The sequence below is a fragment of the Strix uralensis genome, chromosome 3, assembly GCF_047716275.1.
Source record: "Strix uralensis isolate ZFMK-TIS-50842 chromosome 3, bStrUra1, whole genome shotgun sequence".
In the NCBI taxonomy this organism is placed as follows: Eukaryota; Metazoa; Chordata; class Aves; order Strigiformes; family Strigidae; genus Strix; species Strix uralensis.
In genome coordinates this window covers 66,729,078-66,748,990 of record NC_133974.1, presented here as the reverse complement: position 1 = coordinate 66,748,990, position 19,913 = coordinate 66,729,078, and the positions used below count along the sequence as shown (strand labels likewise).

Below are 19,913 nucleotides of genomic sequence, written 5' to 3'. Positions count from 1 at the left end.
AGACAACCTAAAATCACTAGAAGTCAATGAAAAATTCGTTCTTGAATCTAAGGGTCCTTTTTTCAAGCTACCTTGCTAATTAGATGTCTTTAAAGAAAAAGACAATCTCAGCTGCTAGGGCTCTTAAATTGTGCAGAGACATTCATGACGTCCACAAGAAACTGAATTATGTAACTGTGAATTTTAAGTGCTCTAAAAATGTATGATTGTTAATGCTCTCACATAGAAGCAAATTGGCATTAGTTCACTTCACGCTACTTTCTTTCTGCATAAGAGCATCCACCCAGGGAATTAATGTGCTCTAGCTAATGAACTTTAAATTCATGTTTTTTGTTAACTTCCTGTGTAGGCAAACTCTAAGAGCCAAAACCAAGTACTGTAGCTCACCATAGTTTTAAACATACTGTCACAGGGGCATTGCAAAGGAAATTCATAAGCACATGGGAACTTGTTCAAATAAGATAAGAGGCTGCCTGAAGTTTCACCCCAAACTTACACTGAACCAGGCCTTTTTGGTTAGCTTTGTAGCTCTGTGCTATTGCTATTTCTACGGGCTTCTGTATCTCGTGTTTCCTCACTGGGTGTAGAAGCAAAAAAATGTTCCAGTTAAGGCTGCTCTCACAGAACCTAGAAGCAAAATAAACAAAAAATATAATACAGCTTGTTTTCCCACACATTCACACCCACACCCGCCAGAAATCCAGGTAGGCTTTTGGATGCTCATCTATATGGATATCTATATGGATATCCACTATGTTTTTCCATCTCTACAGATCATCAACAGGTATTCCTGCAAATACTTTTGAGTGAAATTGATCTGAATCTGTATGGAGAATGCTAATACACTGCAGTAACAGGGGTGAATTACCTCTTGAAGCTTCAGTACAAAAGACCGTAGTTACTGTAGAGCGGTTGGGGAAAGCCAGCTACCTGGCAGAGTCCTGTGAGGGCTGCCTAGATCTCAAATTGTTTCATAATTGCCAGTTCCACCAATGAATTGCATGCACCTAAACACAGTCTGCACCTTTGTCTGATGTCTTTGACCACAGAAAGCCATGAGGTCCAAGGAATATGAGTGCTTTGTGCTGAAAATCCAGAGGCTAGAGAACCTTTGCCGGGCTTTGCAGGAAGAGAGGAATGAATTGTACAAAAAAATAAAGCAAGCACAGTTCCCTGAAGAGGTGAATGGAAATGGCATCTTAGAAGAAGAAGACGACACTGATATAAGCCCTCCCTCCTCTGAGCAGGCTAGCATTGAGCTGCACGCTACTGACGAGAGCATGCTGAAGGAGCTGGCTGAAGCTTTCAGGGTGTCCCACAAGGCAGAGGAGTCCCTCCCAAACAACAGCAGCAATCCAGAGACCTGTGACGCTCAAACGTGTAATGCTGTCCTGGTACCAGAGGTCGCCTCCCCTCTTGCCCCACAGTCAGAGGGTGGGAATTGCTGTGAGCAGCCCAGCACGAGCACCCCAACGCCCACAGAACACATGCCAGCACCCACTGGGAGCACGCCAGCACCCACTGAAAATATGACAACACCCACTGAGAACGTGCCAAACCCCACCAAAAGCATGCCCATGCTTCCAGAAAGGGTGCCAACACCCACAGAACGTGCGCCAATACCTCCTGAGAGCGTGCCAGTACCCACGGGGAATGTGCCAAAACCCATTGAAAGCATGCCAGCAACCCCCGAAAACGTGCCAACACCCACACAAAGCATGTCCACTCCCCTTGGGAATATGCCAGTACCCACGAAAAGTCCACCAAAAGCTGCAGAATGTGTGGATGACCCAGCAGAGCAATCTGTCCAAGGTCAGTCCTCAGAGCAAACAGGGGACACAGACATGGAAGCAGTGGATTGAAGAAACTGGTGTGTCCAGGCTTGTCTGGGCAAGCCACAAGCCACAGCCCTATTTTGTCCTCTAAATTGATACCCTTTTTTTTTTTTTAAGAAACAAAAAGTGGGTGCTAAAACACACTCACATATCTGTAGGCAAATGTAATGCACTTCTCTTTGCTACCACTATCTGGTAATAATGTGTCTGCAAATTTTGCTGTCCTTCATCTGCTTGAAGCATAATATTTTCTTAATGACAGGAAAATACAATGAAATTACAGGATCTTTTTTTCCCAGGCATAATGAGTCATCTAATTCAGCAAAATAATCTTAAAGTGTTGAAGTTTCACCTTTCAAAAATTATTGTAATTCACATACATATATTTAAAGACTCATAATTAATTATATCTATTTGTTATGATGTTGCATAAAAGATGGCCTACCTGGACACAGAGTGATTTTAATAAATGAGGCAAAAGGAATCTGTAATTACAAAGTAAAATGGTGAAACTATCAATGTGGTCAGCATATCCAAGGAGAGGTGCAATAACAAAAGATTAATCTTTGTACGAGTAAACTACCACTCAGCAGTGTGGCCTGAACACCCACAAGCTATTAACCTTACCTTGAATTGGTCTTTTCTGCTTAGTGTTCTAAAAGAGGTTTCACTTTCAACAGAACTACAAGGGAGGGGAGAAGATCTTTACTAAATTCCTCATAAAATGACTGAAAACAACAGCAATTTCCAAATTGATGGCAATGCCCAACGTAGGGGTCACAACCCTCTTTCTGAATCCAACAGAAACCTGCTACTTTGTCATACTATTTGGGATCATGAGCCTAACAGAGGGGCTCATGGCTGTTTCCAGCTCACAAATGAGGTCGGAAGTTCAGAAGCTGGTTGCCAGATCCCAACTTCTAGACCGGAAGCACAAAGCAGAGTGGGGCTACACTAGAAGGTACCAGGATGTATTCATTCCAGAAGATACCCCATAGATCATGGACGGTGCCATTTCTCCTTAGCCACAGCCACATGAACCTCCTCACCACGTCTTCCTCCTGGCCCTGCTGCATGTGCTGATGCTCCCAGGAGAAGGGTGAGCACACTCACCTGTCACCTCATTCATTGGAGTGGAGCACAAGTACCAGGAAAGCAGGAATCCCTCTCACAGACACCTTTAGGAACTGGTTACATTCTCATCCCCTCTCTTGTCTAACTGGCTCTTCCCCTCTGCCAACACACCATGGCTTAATAATGTAGCCACCTTGTCAGAAACTGGTTGATTCTGGCATCAAAAACAAAGATGAAGAAGGAAGGGGGCAAGAGAGGGTACCTACCCAGACAGATCTACTGTCTCAAGCAAGGAGAGTAAGAAGACTGTTTGGAAGAAGGTTAAAAAAATCCTGTTGACACATTTTTTGTTTCTCATCCCCTTCCTCCAAATTCAGTCTAGGCCTTTTGGAGTCTGAGCTGGATAGCTTAAGAATTTGAAAAGGGCAATTAAACAAGATGTCCAGAGGCTGGAAAGGGAAATGTTACAATCAAACAAATCCATGTTTATAGACAAATCCCAAGAAGCCCCTGAAGACAAAGTGACTCATTCAAGTCAGAGTTGAGATACAGGTGAACAAAGAGAAAAGATTTCATCTTTGGCAGACCGTGGGAGACTGTGGTCACAGAGTCCTTCCAGCATACCACCCTCCGAAAGTGGGGTTTGAATCTTTGCCCCTTTGAATCTTGAATATGGTCCACACCCTGGTTAACTATGTCTGTGTCTGCACTGCTTGGTCCAACCTTTTTGAGAGCTAACTGTTGGAGTATACAGCGTGATTTGCAACAGTTTGTTTTGATATGGCCTTACAAGCAGCTATTATGGCTACAGTTTTCAAATGTGGATGCCTTATGTTAGACACCAAGACCAACAGGATTTATTTCACATCTTTAATCACCTGAAAGTAGATCATTCAAGTCTTAGTCACCTTAAGCTCCTTTTATAAGCAGTAGAGAATAATAGGCATCTTTCGAGGACAAGTCATCTCACAGTAAGACTGGCATCCAAGACAGAAGAAATTACTTTCTCTCTGAAGATGCCATTTCTCTTCACTGATTCTAAAGCCAGCCTAATACAACTAGCTTAAATTTAAAATGTCTATTATTAGGTGTCTAAATTAGGCAAGATGAATCCCATCAACTGTTCAGATTCAAAGCCCCAAGCAAATGGCCATCTCTGAAAAACAAGCTGTAACAAGCAACAAGTTATATGCCTGTGAAAATGTTAACTTATAACAAATCCTTATCCAAAGATAAAAAGTTATACTCACCTGATTTACTTTTTCTTAGTTCCCATTGACTTAAGTCTGCAGAAATATAGTTTCCATTATAAGTTTTGTTTGTTGTTAGGATGACTTTTAGAATTAATGCAATTTATATACCCATTAATGTTTTTTTTCCTTTCTTGGTCTTGTTTGATTCTGTTGCCATTTTAGTAATTACCTGCATGAAACCAACTTCTTTTTCTTCAAGTAGGCCCTTAGAATGCCTTTAACTGTTGAAGTTTTCTTATACATTCAAATATTCAATTATATAATAATAATGATTGACATGGCCTTGCAACTTCAATTTTGCATAATCATTATGGTCACATCTTTAATTACATAATTGTTGCCTCATACCTTCCAACTTCAGCAAGCAGGGAGACAAGGATTCTACAGATAAAAACTTCCTACATAGTCATGATTGATTCTTACAGCATCATCCCTCATGAATAATTACACAGCCTTCTGGGAAAATCACTCCCACTCTATTCCGCCTTCCTCATTTTTGCCCTTTTAATTCTTGCATCTAAAACTGCACTCACATACTTGTAATCCCTATTACTCTGTTGAGTTTCTACCCACATACCTGTTGCTTCTCTTCTTCCATACCATTTACCAACTGCATTTTATCCTAGCAGTTTCCTCCTCATTCTCAGTGCATACATACAACACCGAAAGCACAGGAGAGTGACCCTCCCACCTTTTAGTTCCAGTATTTGGCCTCATGTGTTTGCAAGAGATGGGAGAAAAAAAATGTAGGGAAAATTCTGGCTGATCCCAGGCTGAATAGAGCATTTAGAATCAAACTATGGGGATTGTTTATGTGTCATCTCATGGCCTATAGAGCTGTGGGAGGCTAGAGTACCCTCAGGAGAGGCAGAAAATCTGTAGAATTTAACCATGTACCTGTTCATCATCCATTGCATCAGGCTGGCAGTTTAAACCACCATCACCATCACAGATTTTTGTGGGTTAACCTACTTTCTCTCATTCTTCTTCAACATTAATTGCTGACCTCCTCTTGCTCTCTGCTTATACTGGTACCCCATATAAAACTGCCTCTGCATGGTAGGACCATCCTTGTGAAAAGCCTTTGGGATTGCAGTCTGCACATCAGCTCTGCTGCACTTCCCTCGGGTACCTCCGCACCCAAGACTGAGAAACCCGCCACACTTCTGTGATCATTCAGAGGCAGTAAGTAGCAGTGAGACGTGCGTCTTCCCTGCTGTTCATCCTTATCATCACTCTCCTACTGATACTGCCAGTCTCATCACTCCTGGTGTGTGCTGTAGTGTGTGGTTGCCTCCTTCAGTCTTGCTTTTATTTCACACAGTTATTCCCATACCACCAGGCACAGATTTGGGGGTGAGGAAATGTGGTGATGGTAGTTATATCCTCCTTACTAAAACCATCCATTGCTGCGCTGCTTCTGCACCAGCAACAGCCTTTATTTGCAAAAGTTGCAAGGAAAGAACAAAAATATTTTCCCTTTCTGCATGGCTGATCTTTGTCACCTCAAAAATTTCACAGCTTCCCTGCTGAACATGTAAAACACAACATTTTTCAATAACCCAGAGTTTATCCAAATGTGAGGGGATTTTCATGATGACAGCTAAAATCACGTCCATGATGCTAACATGACCCTCTCACCTAATTTCTGATCCCTTTGGCAGACCACAGTAATGATAAATCTTGTTGATGAGAGATTAGTAAGAAACAGCTCATCTGTTTCAGCTTAACTTTTCCCACAAAACTGAACAGAAGTAGATGCAGGCATGGAATATACAATCCAGATGACAGAACTGCAGCAATAGTGCAAGTGACCCAGAGCAGGGACTTGGTAAAATACAGTAAAACTTTCATTCTAGGCTTCACTAGTAATGTCATCTTTAAATTCACTTTGTCAATCTGATTGCAATCTATCACATATGCAGTCATCTCCGAATTCACACCACCCCTCTCTCTTTGCAATGAACATCATTGTGCTCATCGGTATTGAATTTAGACTTTTCTTTTTACTTTATTAGGAAATGGCAGCAGGACTCGTTCCTCTCCTAGGCCCACACACTACCCCTGCATTGCTGTTCATGCTAACTTTCACCCATGACCTTTGCTGAGCCAAGGGGCAAGCATAAGGAATGGAGATAACCCTGCCCTCGAGTCAGCATGCCCAGCAATGTGGGATGTGCCACCTGGATGAGGAATTCAGGAGAACAGGGAAGGGCAGACATGGAGAAGGGGTGTTTGTTGTGCTGGTGGGCTCCTCCTCCCCTGAATTTTTTGCACTAACATTGTTCTCTACTGTGCAATGATGTTTTTTCTACTTAGAAAAGACCTATCACACCCCTTTCAAAGATGCAGGAGGAGACGACGGTTGTGGCTGTGGCAAGACAGTGCTGGGCCAGTGCTCAAATCCCAGGGAAACCCAGAAATGTCAACATCCACAGTCCCCACTGGCTCACAGCTTCACATGCCTGACAGCTCAGGTTGCCCTGCAGCCCCGGCCGCTGATCACACTTGACCCAACACAGTGAATCAAGTGGTAGTTTTTCATGGGCTGCAGACGGCCGAACAAACCATGGGCCAGGTCCCCCTCCACAGGCATGGTGGGGAGCAGCAGATGTTCTTATGCTTTGGTCCTGACCTTGGGAGATAGATGGCAAAAGAAGATGACGGGGTGTATGCCATTTGTGAGCAATTTTCTGCATCAACAAAGTGGCTTCCACACTCCTCATATTAAATTTGGAGATGGTCTGAAAGAAAGGGTAAATGAAAAGCCAAAAGAGCTAATGGTTCAGAAATAAACCCAGAATAGTGTATTTTACAATATCTACATCACACATGTATAGACAAGGGTCTAAAAGGAATGCTCTTTGCTCTTTGCCCCTACTCAAGGGAGTCACATAATGACAGAGCAACTGAAGTCATGCATCCAGTCTAGGGCAGTCCTGGACTTACCCTGAGGATGTGAGGAAGGCATGCACATACACCCATTCATGTTGGCTAATGAGTCATCTGCTCTGTGTCCCATAAGGAGGGAACAACTACATCATCCTCCCTCCCTGTCACAGCTGCTTGCAGCCCTGACTGCAAGACTGGGGAAAAACTTTACATTTCCCTGTATTTGGATCCTGGCGCTTTTTTTTTTTTTTTTTAATGCATCCCTGATTTGAGGTTAATTTCTTTGTTTATCCCATTGAAAATATTTTTATGCTTGAAAGAAAAAAAGGGAGAGGCTTAAGTGCAAGTCTACCTCTGACAAAGTTAGTAGACTTCAGCTTTGAGGTGCAGATGAAGTACTTGCAATCCAGCCTGAGAGAAAGGCAGCCTTAGCAAAGCACTCTACGCTCAGCACAAATAAGGATTCTGAAGTTGGGCAAAGATGTTGCACCTTGTGGCCACGAGCCATGAGACAAAGAAGAAATTAAGAAAATATTTAATGTTCACTGATCGAGAATATAAGTTCTGAAGTTCTGTATTAGTAGAATACCTTTTGTCTGGAAAAAAAAAAAAAAAAAAAAAAAGAAGAAAGAAAAGAAGGGGGGAAAAAGAATGTTCAGGAAGCCCTCTTATTTGCATGAATCATTGTATGCCCTGATTATCAAAATATACCACAGAGACTGCCTTCAGAGGATCCCAAAATGCTTTTCAAGCTCTAAATGTTAAGGAATGACTTATGACTTCATTTTGGGCTGAGGGCCACCCGCTCTGGGTTGTAATGCAACAGCAATACACTTCAGAAATACAGAGTTAGGCCAGAGGCTTTCACTAGGTATAAACCATCAGAGCAGAATCCAACCACAACTGCCTGGTAATAGAAAGAAACCTTTTCAATGACCAGTTTATTCCCTAATTGCTCATATTTTTTTGTACCTTGCCCTGATAATTCTGGCACTGCCATCCGCAGAAAAATAAAGATCCAGCTCTTTACAGGTGTAAATCAGAGTAGCTCCTTGGGAAGCAGCTGAACTCCACACATCGAAGTCCAATGAGAATCCCATCCAAGGGGCTGAATAACTGGGCCATTAGCAAGTCCTCTGTTCCTATGAAGCAAACATTTTACCCAGCCAATACTTCAGGGGCCCTGAGAGAGACAGAATGGATTTACTCAATTAGAATTTGGCCAACACGCTGCATTTAATGAAGCTACAATTTTAGGAAAAGTGCCAAAAAAGCAATCTTTATTGACCACAAGTGGCCACAGCCTTCACTTTGCAGCTCATCCAAAACACCAAGTGCTGCAGTGCTCCAGCTCACATTCTCTCCTCAGAAAGGATAAAAGGCAGAGCACCATTTCCTCAACCGCTTCACCCACTTCCTGCATCTCTTCGCTCTTTCTCACACTTCTCCCACCCAATGACGGGTCTAAACCTATTCTGCTTGCTGCAGTTTGCTGGATAGTCCTTGTTAAAAATAGAACAAAATATGATTAGATTCAGGTTTCATTTCACACGAGATCTAGGTCAGGACTGACAATACCGTTTGAGCTGCTGCAACAGCTCTGTCTCCACAGTGGGGGAGGTCCTGCTCCTCTCACCAGCTTACGGCTCTGCAGACCCTCCTATGCACCAGCTCAGGCACTTGTCAGGCTCTCCGATGAACAAATCTGACTCACTAGCCCAACAGAAAGGTAGTCCAACTGAGGAAAAAGGGACTATTTTCTAGCAGAGTGCTGATGGATAAAGTGGGATATAGTCCTTCTGGCAGCAGCAAGCTACCAGGTCAGCTCAGGTGTACTGAAATCCTGCTCACTTACTACTTAATTGCAGTGCTACCTAAAGTGTGATCTTCATGTTGCCGCAGCTGGAGACAGAATACAGGACCAGATGGATGACTGTTGTGAGCAGCAGGGTATTTGTTATTTCTTAAAGCTACCACTGAAGGAGTCCTCCTTCCCCCCACTTCTGCTGGGTATCACAGCCTCCTCTCCTGTTTGAGTGCTGGCACCCCTCTGACCAAGCTGTGGGATGGTTTGGGGTTTAACCTGGCAGAAAACCAACTTTGCAAAAGAAAAAAAATATTTTTTTGCTAGTGTGACTCCCAGAACTGGCTTACTACAGGGACAAGGTTGGGGTGCTAGTTCTTCACTCAGTGAAGAAGCTGAGAGGAACCGAGGGCTTTTGAGCATCCACATGCCCCCACACATCAGTAACAGTCGGGCCATGAACACTCACTTCCAGTTTGCAAAGCTGGGCAGTTTTCTAGACCAAAAAGCTACCTTGAATGGCAGGCTGTGGCAGCATCTACCTTTGCAGCCCAGAGGGAAAAGGTGCTTTATATGACACCATGGACCCCTTAAAGAAAGGGTTATGGTCTAGGCACAAGGGGACTGGAGAGATCTCTGAGGTCCCATCATCAGGTGTCAGCTCAGTGAGGTGGGCTGTGGACACAGGGCTGGGCACCTTACCAAAATGATTACTGGGCTGGGAGAGCTGGCTTGTGCGACTCAGGCACATAGACCACACCAGGCCTCACCCAGGCAGGGAACATTTCAAAGTATCTCCTAGCTTTATCGTTCCATGATTTGCCAGGTGTCAGCAACATTAAAGTCGGGCACTGTGATACTCAGTCCCCTTTTCAATGCATCCCTTTGGAGGGTATTACTCAAAACAACAACAAAAAAGCAATAGCTTTTTAAAAATCAGCATTTGCTGGCGTTCGTCAGTTTTCTGGAATTTCTGTTTTCTCAGTTTAGGTGGTCCTGGTGCCCCACAGCTAACACCAGAAAGCTTCAGCCTACAAACTGCCAGATCGTTCAGTTTCTGAAAAACAATGTCACAAGCTGAACACCTCCAGTGTCACAGTAATCATACACAGAAAAAGCCTTAAACAAGTCCCAAGGGGAGAGTCAAGTTGTGCTAGTCATCATGTTACTCAGCTATCTCTTCCTGGGTGTTTCCACAGAATCAAAAATAAAATGCTGGCTCGAGCAGTAACATGACTTACAGTTTCTCCCCCGTCCCCCCATTCAAGGCATCGCTCCCACCTACACACTGCACCCACTGCCCTTGCCAACGTTCTGCTGCACGGCTGCACTTGAACTGGGTCACTCAAATAATTCAGGTTAAAAATACCCCACCACCAACTCCAGAAAGAGCTAATTTTAACTCAGATCATTGCAGTGATCCAGTTGGGTGTTTTTGTGACAGTATCTCATGAAACTATGACCTGAATTCTGGTCACAATAACTGCTCATTGAACTTCACCCATTCTTTGCTTGGGAAGGAATCCACACATTTGGATGTTAACTCTGGAGCATAATGCTGTTCTCAGAGTTAATGGTAGCCTTTCCATTAACTATTTTAGCAGACGTCTCCTGGACTGAAAACCGAATTTGAAAAGTTGTATCCCTCTACACAAAAGACAGAGAAGACACAATACCCAACACACTATGATAATGACCAGCTCCAGCATTTCAAACTGTGCATTACATCTTCTGCTCACAAAGAAAATGAAAGCTCTCGTCTTCCATGTGGACACCCTGGGTTCTCACACATGAGAACAGGTCATGTGCCAGCAGCAACGTGATTGCTCAGACTCCAAGGGTCATTTCTCTGCTCCCAGTCATTCTGGTAGATCCTAATTTTCAGCTTCCCTCAGCAATATGAATATAGTGAGTTTCTTTCTTTCTTTGCTTATTGTACTACAAAATATTATTAAATCAATGTGTATAGACCACAGCATCCCAGAACACAGAAAACTCATTTTTCTGTTACACCAGAGGCTGAATGTAATGTAAAGAAAATGAGGCATTTGTTTCAAAGAAGGGAAAAAAACAGTGTCATCTGTGCCATTTTTATTAGAAGCAGCCTTTTTTTGTGGGTTGATAATGCAGTGTTACCTCCTGAAATTCAGGATCACATCTGAATTACGTCAGCTGGAGACAGTTTTGGTTTTAAATATGTGCTTCTAGACCAGACCACTGCACAAAAACACACTTTTGACTGGTGCTATTCTGTACAGCTAGAAAGTCTGTTCAGAAATCTCTTGACAACAGAAATAGCAGCTTGACATAGGATCAGGAAGAGATGGACCTGTCTGCGCGAGGGATGGCTTACTCAGCAGCAGTTCTCTGCACCTGCCTCGGTCAACCCATTTCTCTCTCATTTTCTGCATCATTAAATACACCCACAACACTTTAAAATATAGATTAAAATCACTGCAATTTACAAGCATGGTACACAACAGCATGATATGTTCAGCTAGCTCCCCTGAAATGAGATTGAACTTCTCCTTCTATAAAAGATCACATTTACCTTGTGTGTGCAGAACAGTGGCTGCCATTAACCCACCCAGGCCTTCTACATCTTCAGTTTATTATGTTTGCTATTATCTATTTCTATGTCTCTATTATACACATACCAATAAAGATTCTTGATGGAACACAGTGTCCTCTGCAGTTACCAGTGAATTAACATATACCATATTAACATCTTAATTATATATTAATGTAGCATATCATATGATGAAGCATGTTCTATTATAGCTATGAAGCACATAGACATACAGAGCTGTAGTAAGGCATTTTAATGGTGTAAGCTTTGTAACACCACAGCTGCAGGGACACACTGCAACATCGCTGCTCTGCTTGGTGCCCTTCTCCCCCAGGGAGGAGCTGGGATCCTTCCTGCACCCTGGAGAATCCCATAGGCAGTAGTAGATAACAGGGGGAGACATACAATGCAGACATCAGGCTGTGCACCTGAAACCCCTGCAACTGTTGCATTATAATCCCTGCTCTTGGGACCCTCTGTCTCAGACGAATGATCTTTCTGCCTCATCTTCCTGCATGTAAAATTTGAGTAGTGAACATGGTTGTGAGTTATTTTGAGTGTAAGCAACATTTACTTCTCAGTAAGATTAATTGCTTTAACCTAATTTAAAATGCCATAAAAAATTATAATCATAGAATATTTTATGTTGGTAGGGACCTCTAGAGGTCACCTCCCGTTCCTAAGGGAAGCAGGACCAATACTGAACTTACATCAGGTTGCTCAGGTCCTGTCAGTTTTGAGTATTTCCAAGGACAGAGATTGCACATCTCTGGGTACTCATTCCTGTATTTGATTACCTTCACAGTGAAATTTTTTTCCTTCTATCTAATTTTCCTTGGTGCAGTCCATGCCCTTGCCACTGTGCACCACTGTCTTCTCCAGAGCCTCCCATCATGAGTTGAAGAAAACAGTTCATTACCTCTGAGCCTTCTCCAGGCTGAACAAACCCAGTTCTGTTGAGATTACATGGGACACCCTCATTTCATGACAAAACAGCCCACATACATGCTTAACTGCAGCAGTGACTTCCCTGCCTGCTCAAACTGCTGCTATCCAAGCAAAGCAGCCACCACTTCCCATTCACCCCCCCAGTCTTCCCAGTATCTCACCATGAACTCCACCACAGCTTAACCCCTCACCAGTTTTGTCAGCGTACCAGCTTGTGTGATCATTTCCTAACACAGCCTGGCGCAAATGCATCAGGCAGCTTCAGATTTAGTTAGGAAAATGCTCAAGCAAACCAAATCATTTTGACCTGACTTTGCTTGGGGGATGACTATGTAGGCAGCTGTGCCAGCTGAGTAGAGGAGCAATAGCTGGCAAACAGGTGGGTTAACCCAGGTCTGCTGAGAATGCAAAATCCTCCCCCCCTGCAGCTGCAGCTCCAATGGGATGTGTGACACAGCATCAGCTACTTGGGCCCTACCTCCCATAAGCTCAGGTTCCCATGCTTGATAAAGTTCTTCTCCTCAGGCTTTGGCAAATCTTTCCAAGTCCTCAGCAGAGTAGTAACTGTTAACAATAACATTTACACAGGTGTATGAACTTTCCACATGTGCTGTTCCTACTTGCCAGGCAAAATGTTACAAGGATTAATAATAAGAAAAATACAGCACCATAAGAACTTGGTTAAAGCACACCTGTGTGTGTTACATTCAACCACAGAAAATGAAAGCAAGTCTTTTCTAATCCTTAAAGGTTAAGAAGCTTAAGTCAGTCTTGTAAAGACATTTTGTCTTGTCATACCAGCCTACCACTGAGAAGCTGCTATAGAATAGAATAGAATAGAATAGAATAGAATAGAATAGAATAGAATAGAATAGAATAGAATAGAATAGAATAGAATAGAATAGAATAGAATAGAATAGAATAGCAGTGAAGCACTATTTCAGTTGGAAGGGACCTACAACGATCAACTGCCTGACCAATTCAGGGCTGATCAAAAGTTAAAGGGCATTGTTACTAAGGGCATTGTCCAAATGCCTCTTAAACACCGACAGGCTTGGGGCATCAACCACCTCTTTAGAAGTCTATTTCAGTGTTCAACCACCCTCTCGGTAAAGAAATGCTTCCCAATGTCCAGTCTAAACCTCCCCTGACGGACACAGCTTTGAGCCATTCCCACATGTCCTATCACTGGATGCCAGGGAGAAGAGATCAGCATCTCCCTCTTCACGTCCCCTCTTCAGGAAGCTGTAGAGAGCAATGAGGTCACCCCTCAGCCTCCTTCTCTCCAAACTAGACAAGCCCAGAGTCCTCAACCACTCCTCACAGGACATTCCTTCCAGCCCCTTCACCAGCTCTATTGCCCTCCTCTGGAGGCATTCAAGGACCTTCACATCCTTAAATTGTGGGACCCAGAACTGCACAGAGTACTCAAGGTGAGGCCACACCAACGCTGAATACAGCTGGATAATGACCTTACTTGACTGACTGGTTATGCTGTGTTGGATGCACCCCAGGATGCAGAGGTTTGCCCTCTTGGCTGCCAGGGCTCACTGCTGACTCACATTGAGCCTGCTGCCAACCAGCACCCCCAGATCCCTTTCTGCAGGGCTGCTCTCCAGCCGCTCCTCTCCCAGTTTATACTTGTGCCCAGCATTACTCCATCCTAGGTGCAGGATCCAGCATTAGGACTTGTTGAATTTTACCCCATTAATCATTGCCCAGTGCTCCAATCTATCTAGATCCCTCTGCAAGGCCTCTCATCCCTCAATAGAGTCAACAGCACCTCCCAGTTTGGTATTATCAACAAACTTGCTACAGGTGCATTCAACTCCTGCATTCAGATCATTGATAAATATATTGAACAGAAACATACCCTACAGGGCATCTCCCAGGGGTACTCCAACCAGCAAAGTCTGACCAATAAATGTGTGACTACTATTTTGAAGCCTGTTGGATATGTATTTTTGTTTTAAAAACTTCTGCCAAAACAACTCAGCAAAGAGTCACAGTCACAGCTGATGGTTAACTACTTAACTGCTAAGAGTTGTGAGGTGCCTACTACTTGGTCCCAAAAGCCAGGGGCAAGGTTAAGACACTATGATGAAGTTCACATGGTTTGTGCCCTCATACTATTAACTCCAGGACTCAAAAGTCTGTCTGAAGTGTCTTCCACTGTGCTGGTGCAGTGTCCAGCTATGGCAGTCAGAGGGAGCAACAGTACTATGGAGGAAAGTCAGGCTTATTTTGGGGTCCTCACTACCACACCACAGGTTTTCAAAAGTGCAATACAGATGGTTGCAGAGAACTGGGGATGAGTCTCTTTAACCAAGTAATAACCGACAGGACAAGAGATAATGGCCTCAAGTTGCACCAGGGAAGGTTTAAACTGGATATTAGGAAGCATTTCTTTATAGAACGGGTTGTTAGGCGTTGGAATGGGCTGCCCAGGGAGGTGGTGGAGTCCCCATCCCTGGAGGTGTTTAAGAGTAGGGTCGACATAGCGCTGAGGGATATGGTGTAGTTGGGAACTGTCAGTGTTAGGCTAATAGTTGGACTGGATGATCTTCAAGGTCTTTTCCAACCTAGACGATTCTGTGATTCTGTGTGATTCTGTTTCTGGGTCTTGTTCATGCCTTTCCATTTTCAAATTGATGCAGTTAAACCACTGAAAGTTCTCTCATGCACTTTTGTCGTGCCCTGACCTCCATCCAAACAATCAGAAGAAAATGAGAGTTCACAGTTTTACTGTATTTTTTCTGAAGATTATACACATCCACTTTAAAATTTGGCCCACTCTCTCTGGCTTGGCTCACAAAACAACATTCCCACTAATCAGAAACTGAGCACAGAGGGGAGAGAGGATTCAATAATAATCTGTCATGGAAAGTCCAGCTGCTTTAGGTGTAGGTGTGTGTTTGCACAGAGGTAGCAGCTGAGCAGCGAAGGGACAACCAGGCAGCCGTGCTCTCAGCCCAGGAGCAGAACGGGGCTGGGCTCTCCAGCGCTCCTCTCCTGCCAGCACATTTTCATCAGAGAAGGTCAGACATGGAGCATGCCAAAATCCAGACAAATACAAACCTCCAGTGCGGCCGCCACAACACTGCCGTCCCTGCGGAGAAGAGTGCCAGCACACAGACACGATCCTCAGCAAAAGCTGAGTGCAACCCACAGACTCCCCTCTCAAGGCGTTCTTGCATTGGGCTGTGCCCAGTGCTACGGGCACTAACTCCTACTGGCCCTAGCAACGGTAATGACAAGACACACCAAACAAAGCCCTTTGTACTTGACAAGAGTTTCTCCCAAGCCAAAATTTATATTGCAAGTCAACTAAACTAGTCATCAAACACCTTGATGGAAGCTCTCCCCGTCTTCACCAAAATGCTAATTCCGTCCTTCTCCCAGCCTGTTGTGTCAGGACATCCCTCCCTCCAACAATGCCCTGCTGTACACTCTCCAGAGAGGAAGTAAAATGTTAATTCTCGCATCACCTCTCTCATGCCTTCAGCCTTCAGAAAAATGTCCTCACCTTACTGTACAAGTCAGATTTCTGATTCTTTTCTTCCTGTGAAAGGGATTTAGAGGATAATCCTCATTAATAGGAATATTATAATTCTTATTAAGAATTCCTTGTTAATGAGAGATCGCCAAACACATGACTAGACTAATTTATACAGTACTTGTTCTCAGCAGTACCTGTACACTGAATTTCTGATGTCCAGCAATTATCTGAAGCACTAGTACAAACCCTCTTCTGGCATAAACAGGCACACCACCATCTCCATAGACTTCAGGAGACAGAGGACAGCTACATTGCCAAAATCCTGGCTTGGCTTCCCAGCTCTCCTGCAAGCTACTCCCTTCTCATTTGTTCCAGACACAGACAGGCAGCTCCTGAAAGCTACTTCTATTACTTTTATTCTTCCCAAAGAGCAGAAAGATGGCTGGGTGATCCTGCTCCACCTGCTGCATAGCTGCTCCACCTCCACAGGCATGATGCCTTGCATTAAGCAGTCACATCACAGGAGTAACAGTATGCCCCTGCCGATCTTCCAGCGCACAAGTAATGGAGTAAGGACCCGCATGAGACATCTGTGTGGTGCAGGGAACTTGAGCCAGCTCACAATGTTTTATGTTCCCCTTGGGCAACAGATATTATGCCATTGACATGCAGCAGCAGGGGCAGTTAAGCATTGTTCCTTTTTTGCTTCCTTTTCCATGCAAAATAGTCCTCTGAAGCAGGTCACAAGCATATTACAGATGAAGGAGGCAGAACACAGAGGCAAAATAATTCAGCTTAGTCATACCCATGCTGGCCCTCTCCAGGGCTGGCTTCAGCCTCTCTGCATTGCATCTTGTACCTGCAAGCAGAGGTGTGGAGTCAGCTTGGTGGGTCTGGAAGGAGCCAGGTTCATGCCCGCCCCCCCCGCTGCAAGTAACTCTTCAGCCCCAGTGCTGGGGAAGGGAAGAGGTGAAGAAGCGGAACAGGGACTCTTCCAGTCAGAGCCACAGGAAGTTAATTTCAACAAGGTACAAGCACTGCCAATTTTTAAGCGAGGACTGCTTACAAAAACATCAGGAAAAACTTCAATAAAACTTTGAGAGGAAACGCCCCTTACTCCGCACTTGACTTCTACTCCAACCAACCTGGCTGCTGCACCGCCTTCAGCAGTGAATTGTAGCCTACGCAGTATTTTGCTACCGACCATTCGGTTCCCTTGTCCTCCCCGGCTGTCCGCCAAGGTCTGCAGCCAGCTCCTGTTCCACCATCGGCCCGGCCAGCCAATCTAGCACTGACTGCACCGAAGGGAAAGGCTGCCTGATGGTGAGGAAAGACACCCACGCAGTTCAATATATTCTTTGGCAGAAAATTGAGAATAAAATGCAGGCTAAACTCAACTACTATTTGTGTAACTGGAGTATCCTGGTTACAGAGCTTGTAACCATAGCAATCATTTAAACAAAGCTTTAAAGAAAATATTCTCTCATTATTAAAATTCTGATTCAGTTTCTTGATCTTCTTGTCTCTTAACTCCAAGGTGCTGTTTGCCTCCAGGTCTTATAGAAGACACATTAAAGGAAAAGCTCAGCTCAGAGCCTTAACTAGTATTTGTGTCTTGTGCCAATAGAATTATGCTTCCTAAACATATGAATACGAAAGGATCAGTTTGTCACGTGGGGATTGGGAGGTTTATGAACATTATACAAGTAATCAGCTAGCAGAGATGTTTCTTAGAACAAGTCCCAAGCAATTAACCTGAGCCTACTATTAATCACATTCCAAACACAAGGTATTACTTAGGTTTGAGCCAAACTCATTTAAAAGCTCAGGCACTAGGAAAAAAAAAAAAAAAAAGAAGAATAAAAAATAAAAGGTGTAAGAATTTGGCAATTGCAATTTATATTGTTTAAGTCTCCTTGATTTTATGGCTGGATTACCTTCTATCTCCAAAGACTCCATTTCAGAGTTATGACTCTTGTATTAGTAAGAGTCACGCAGGCATCACACAAAGGCAGCATTGATTTGTTATTCTGTAACTCTATCTGGTTAACCAGGGAGATTTTTATTTTGAAAAGATTCTGCTGGGGCTTTTTATTTTTTTCAACTGCTTGTTAAAGGAGCATGTAGCCAAGAAAATGGGACACAGAAGCAGTAAGATGGATGTGATCTGCACACGTGTTTTTTCTCACAAGAAAACAAATGCATGTTTACAAAAGGGAGTAACTTCAGGGTTACATTATATAATGGAGCCAGATGTCAACTCTTGAATATACAGCACTCTGGGCAGGTACATTACAAAAAGGAAACCTTTTTCTTCATGGAAGGAAGGAGCAGATTTCTTCTTGGAACATGTCTTGAGAGCTACTCCTAGATGCCATCACGGCTTGTTCAGTCCTGCAAGCTTTGCTCATGTGAGCATCACATCAGGGGACCTGTGGGTTAAGGGGCTATACTAGTCACTGTAGTTTCTCTGCACATCCCACTGATGTTGGACATCACTGAATGAAAAGCAAATGTGCAGGAAACCCAGTGACTAATACACGCATTTAAGGCCAAAAACTACTAATGTACCAAGTCAATGACAAAGCACAGCAGCTGCAGCCTTAACAGGAAAGCAGGTTTTGTTTTATATGGCCAGGTTTTACTTGCATCAGAATGAACAGAAGTTGTTTCACAGAATACTGTCAGAATAGAAATCAAATACGAATATAGCTGTGTGAAACCTGGACATGTATTTTTAGGTGCACACACCCACACACATATGCAGCCTGAATAGTTCATTCCCTTTCTCTAATACAATCATGGATGCCTCCAGCAGGAACACGAGCCCAGGCATGCTCCTAACCCAATTTGCCTGTGCCACCCCTATTTTAACTATATACTGTATCATGTAACAGCTTGAAAAGCTTCTTTTCAGTGACTTTTTCTTTCCTCCACATCCTCACAATGCTATTCAGTTCTTTTTAGCAACACAGTAATTACCACAGCAGACCAAACCTGAAGTTCTGCAGTTTAGTGCTCAGAACCAATTTAGTTTTCTCATTTAGTTTCTCATTTTCCCCACATAGGCTTAAGGTTTAAATCATGACCTAAGATCCCTTCAGCAAAATATCAATATGGAATCATTGCATTCACTTGCAATTACTTGATGATAGCTTATTTACATTTCCACCTCATAAACAGATCTTCATATTTTAAGAGGCAGCTATCCAGAGTGCTTTTCACAATCAACACACAGTTTTTCAGCTTCAAGGTTATTCAAGCCAGCCACAGTATCTGCTTCCAAAATTAAACCCGAACAGCTACGGCTGGCTCTTTAGAGAGTGTTTCCAATCTCCAAATCACATCTCATCTCTCTTGAGCCACGGACCTCCTTCCCCCACAGCAGTATTTGCTTTACCTTTTGAAAGGCTGGACTGTCATGATCATTTACATCCTTCCTGAACTTCTCTGTGGTAACACAAAAAGGCTGAAAAAAAATCATGCTGTAAGCATGTGGAGCAAGGCTTGCTAAAATGCATGATTAGATGATTAGTCGGACTGCTGAAAGCCTTACACAAGAAGCAGGGATTTGAGGCTCCCTCCCTTGCAACAGTGTTTCAGAGGTGAAGTGTTCTGTCCTAAAGTGGGAAATCCTTTTGCCTGGTGCTACTGTGTTGCATCCGTCCCTACAGAAGCCCTTCTGATATTTCTCAGGCCCCAGAGGGCATATTTCTATTAACAGACTCAACAAGAAGTGAAGGATTCAGCACTCCGTCCTCTATTCATCCCCACTGGCAAGAGCCAGTGCAGCACACAGGCGTTCCCAAAGCAGCTCCCGCAGGACATGCTATGCTACAGGAGGCGCATTTCCAATGTCAACAAAGTGAACAGGACTTCTGTTTTGCAAGGGGACATGTCAGACCCCCCTCCTTCTTTTAGTACAGAGGTCTTCAAAATGACTACATTTTAATTGGCACTGAAAATCTGTTTTCACTGTGTCCTTTAATATTTAAGGCAACCAGGCTAAGTCTCTCTATAAAGAGCAGGTGTAAGAAAC

General features: G+C 43.6%; 1 protein-coding gene across 1 annotated transcript in view; it reads left to right on the top strand.

Annotated features, from left to right (window-relative positions):
• Positions 1-11,536, top strand: part of TXLNB (taxilin beta) — a 44,903-nt gene extending 33,367 nt beyond the window's left edge. The window contains exon 10 of the mRNA XM_074862688.1: positions 1,050-11,536. Within this exon, the coding sequence (XP_074718789.1) occupies positions 1,050-1,862 (813 nt within the window). The 3' untranslated portion in view covers positions 1,863-11,536. The remainder of the gene's footprint in view (positions 1-1,049) is intronic.
• Positions 11,537-19,913: the final 8,377 nt, after the last annotated feature.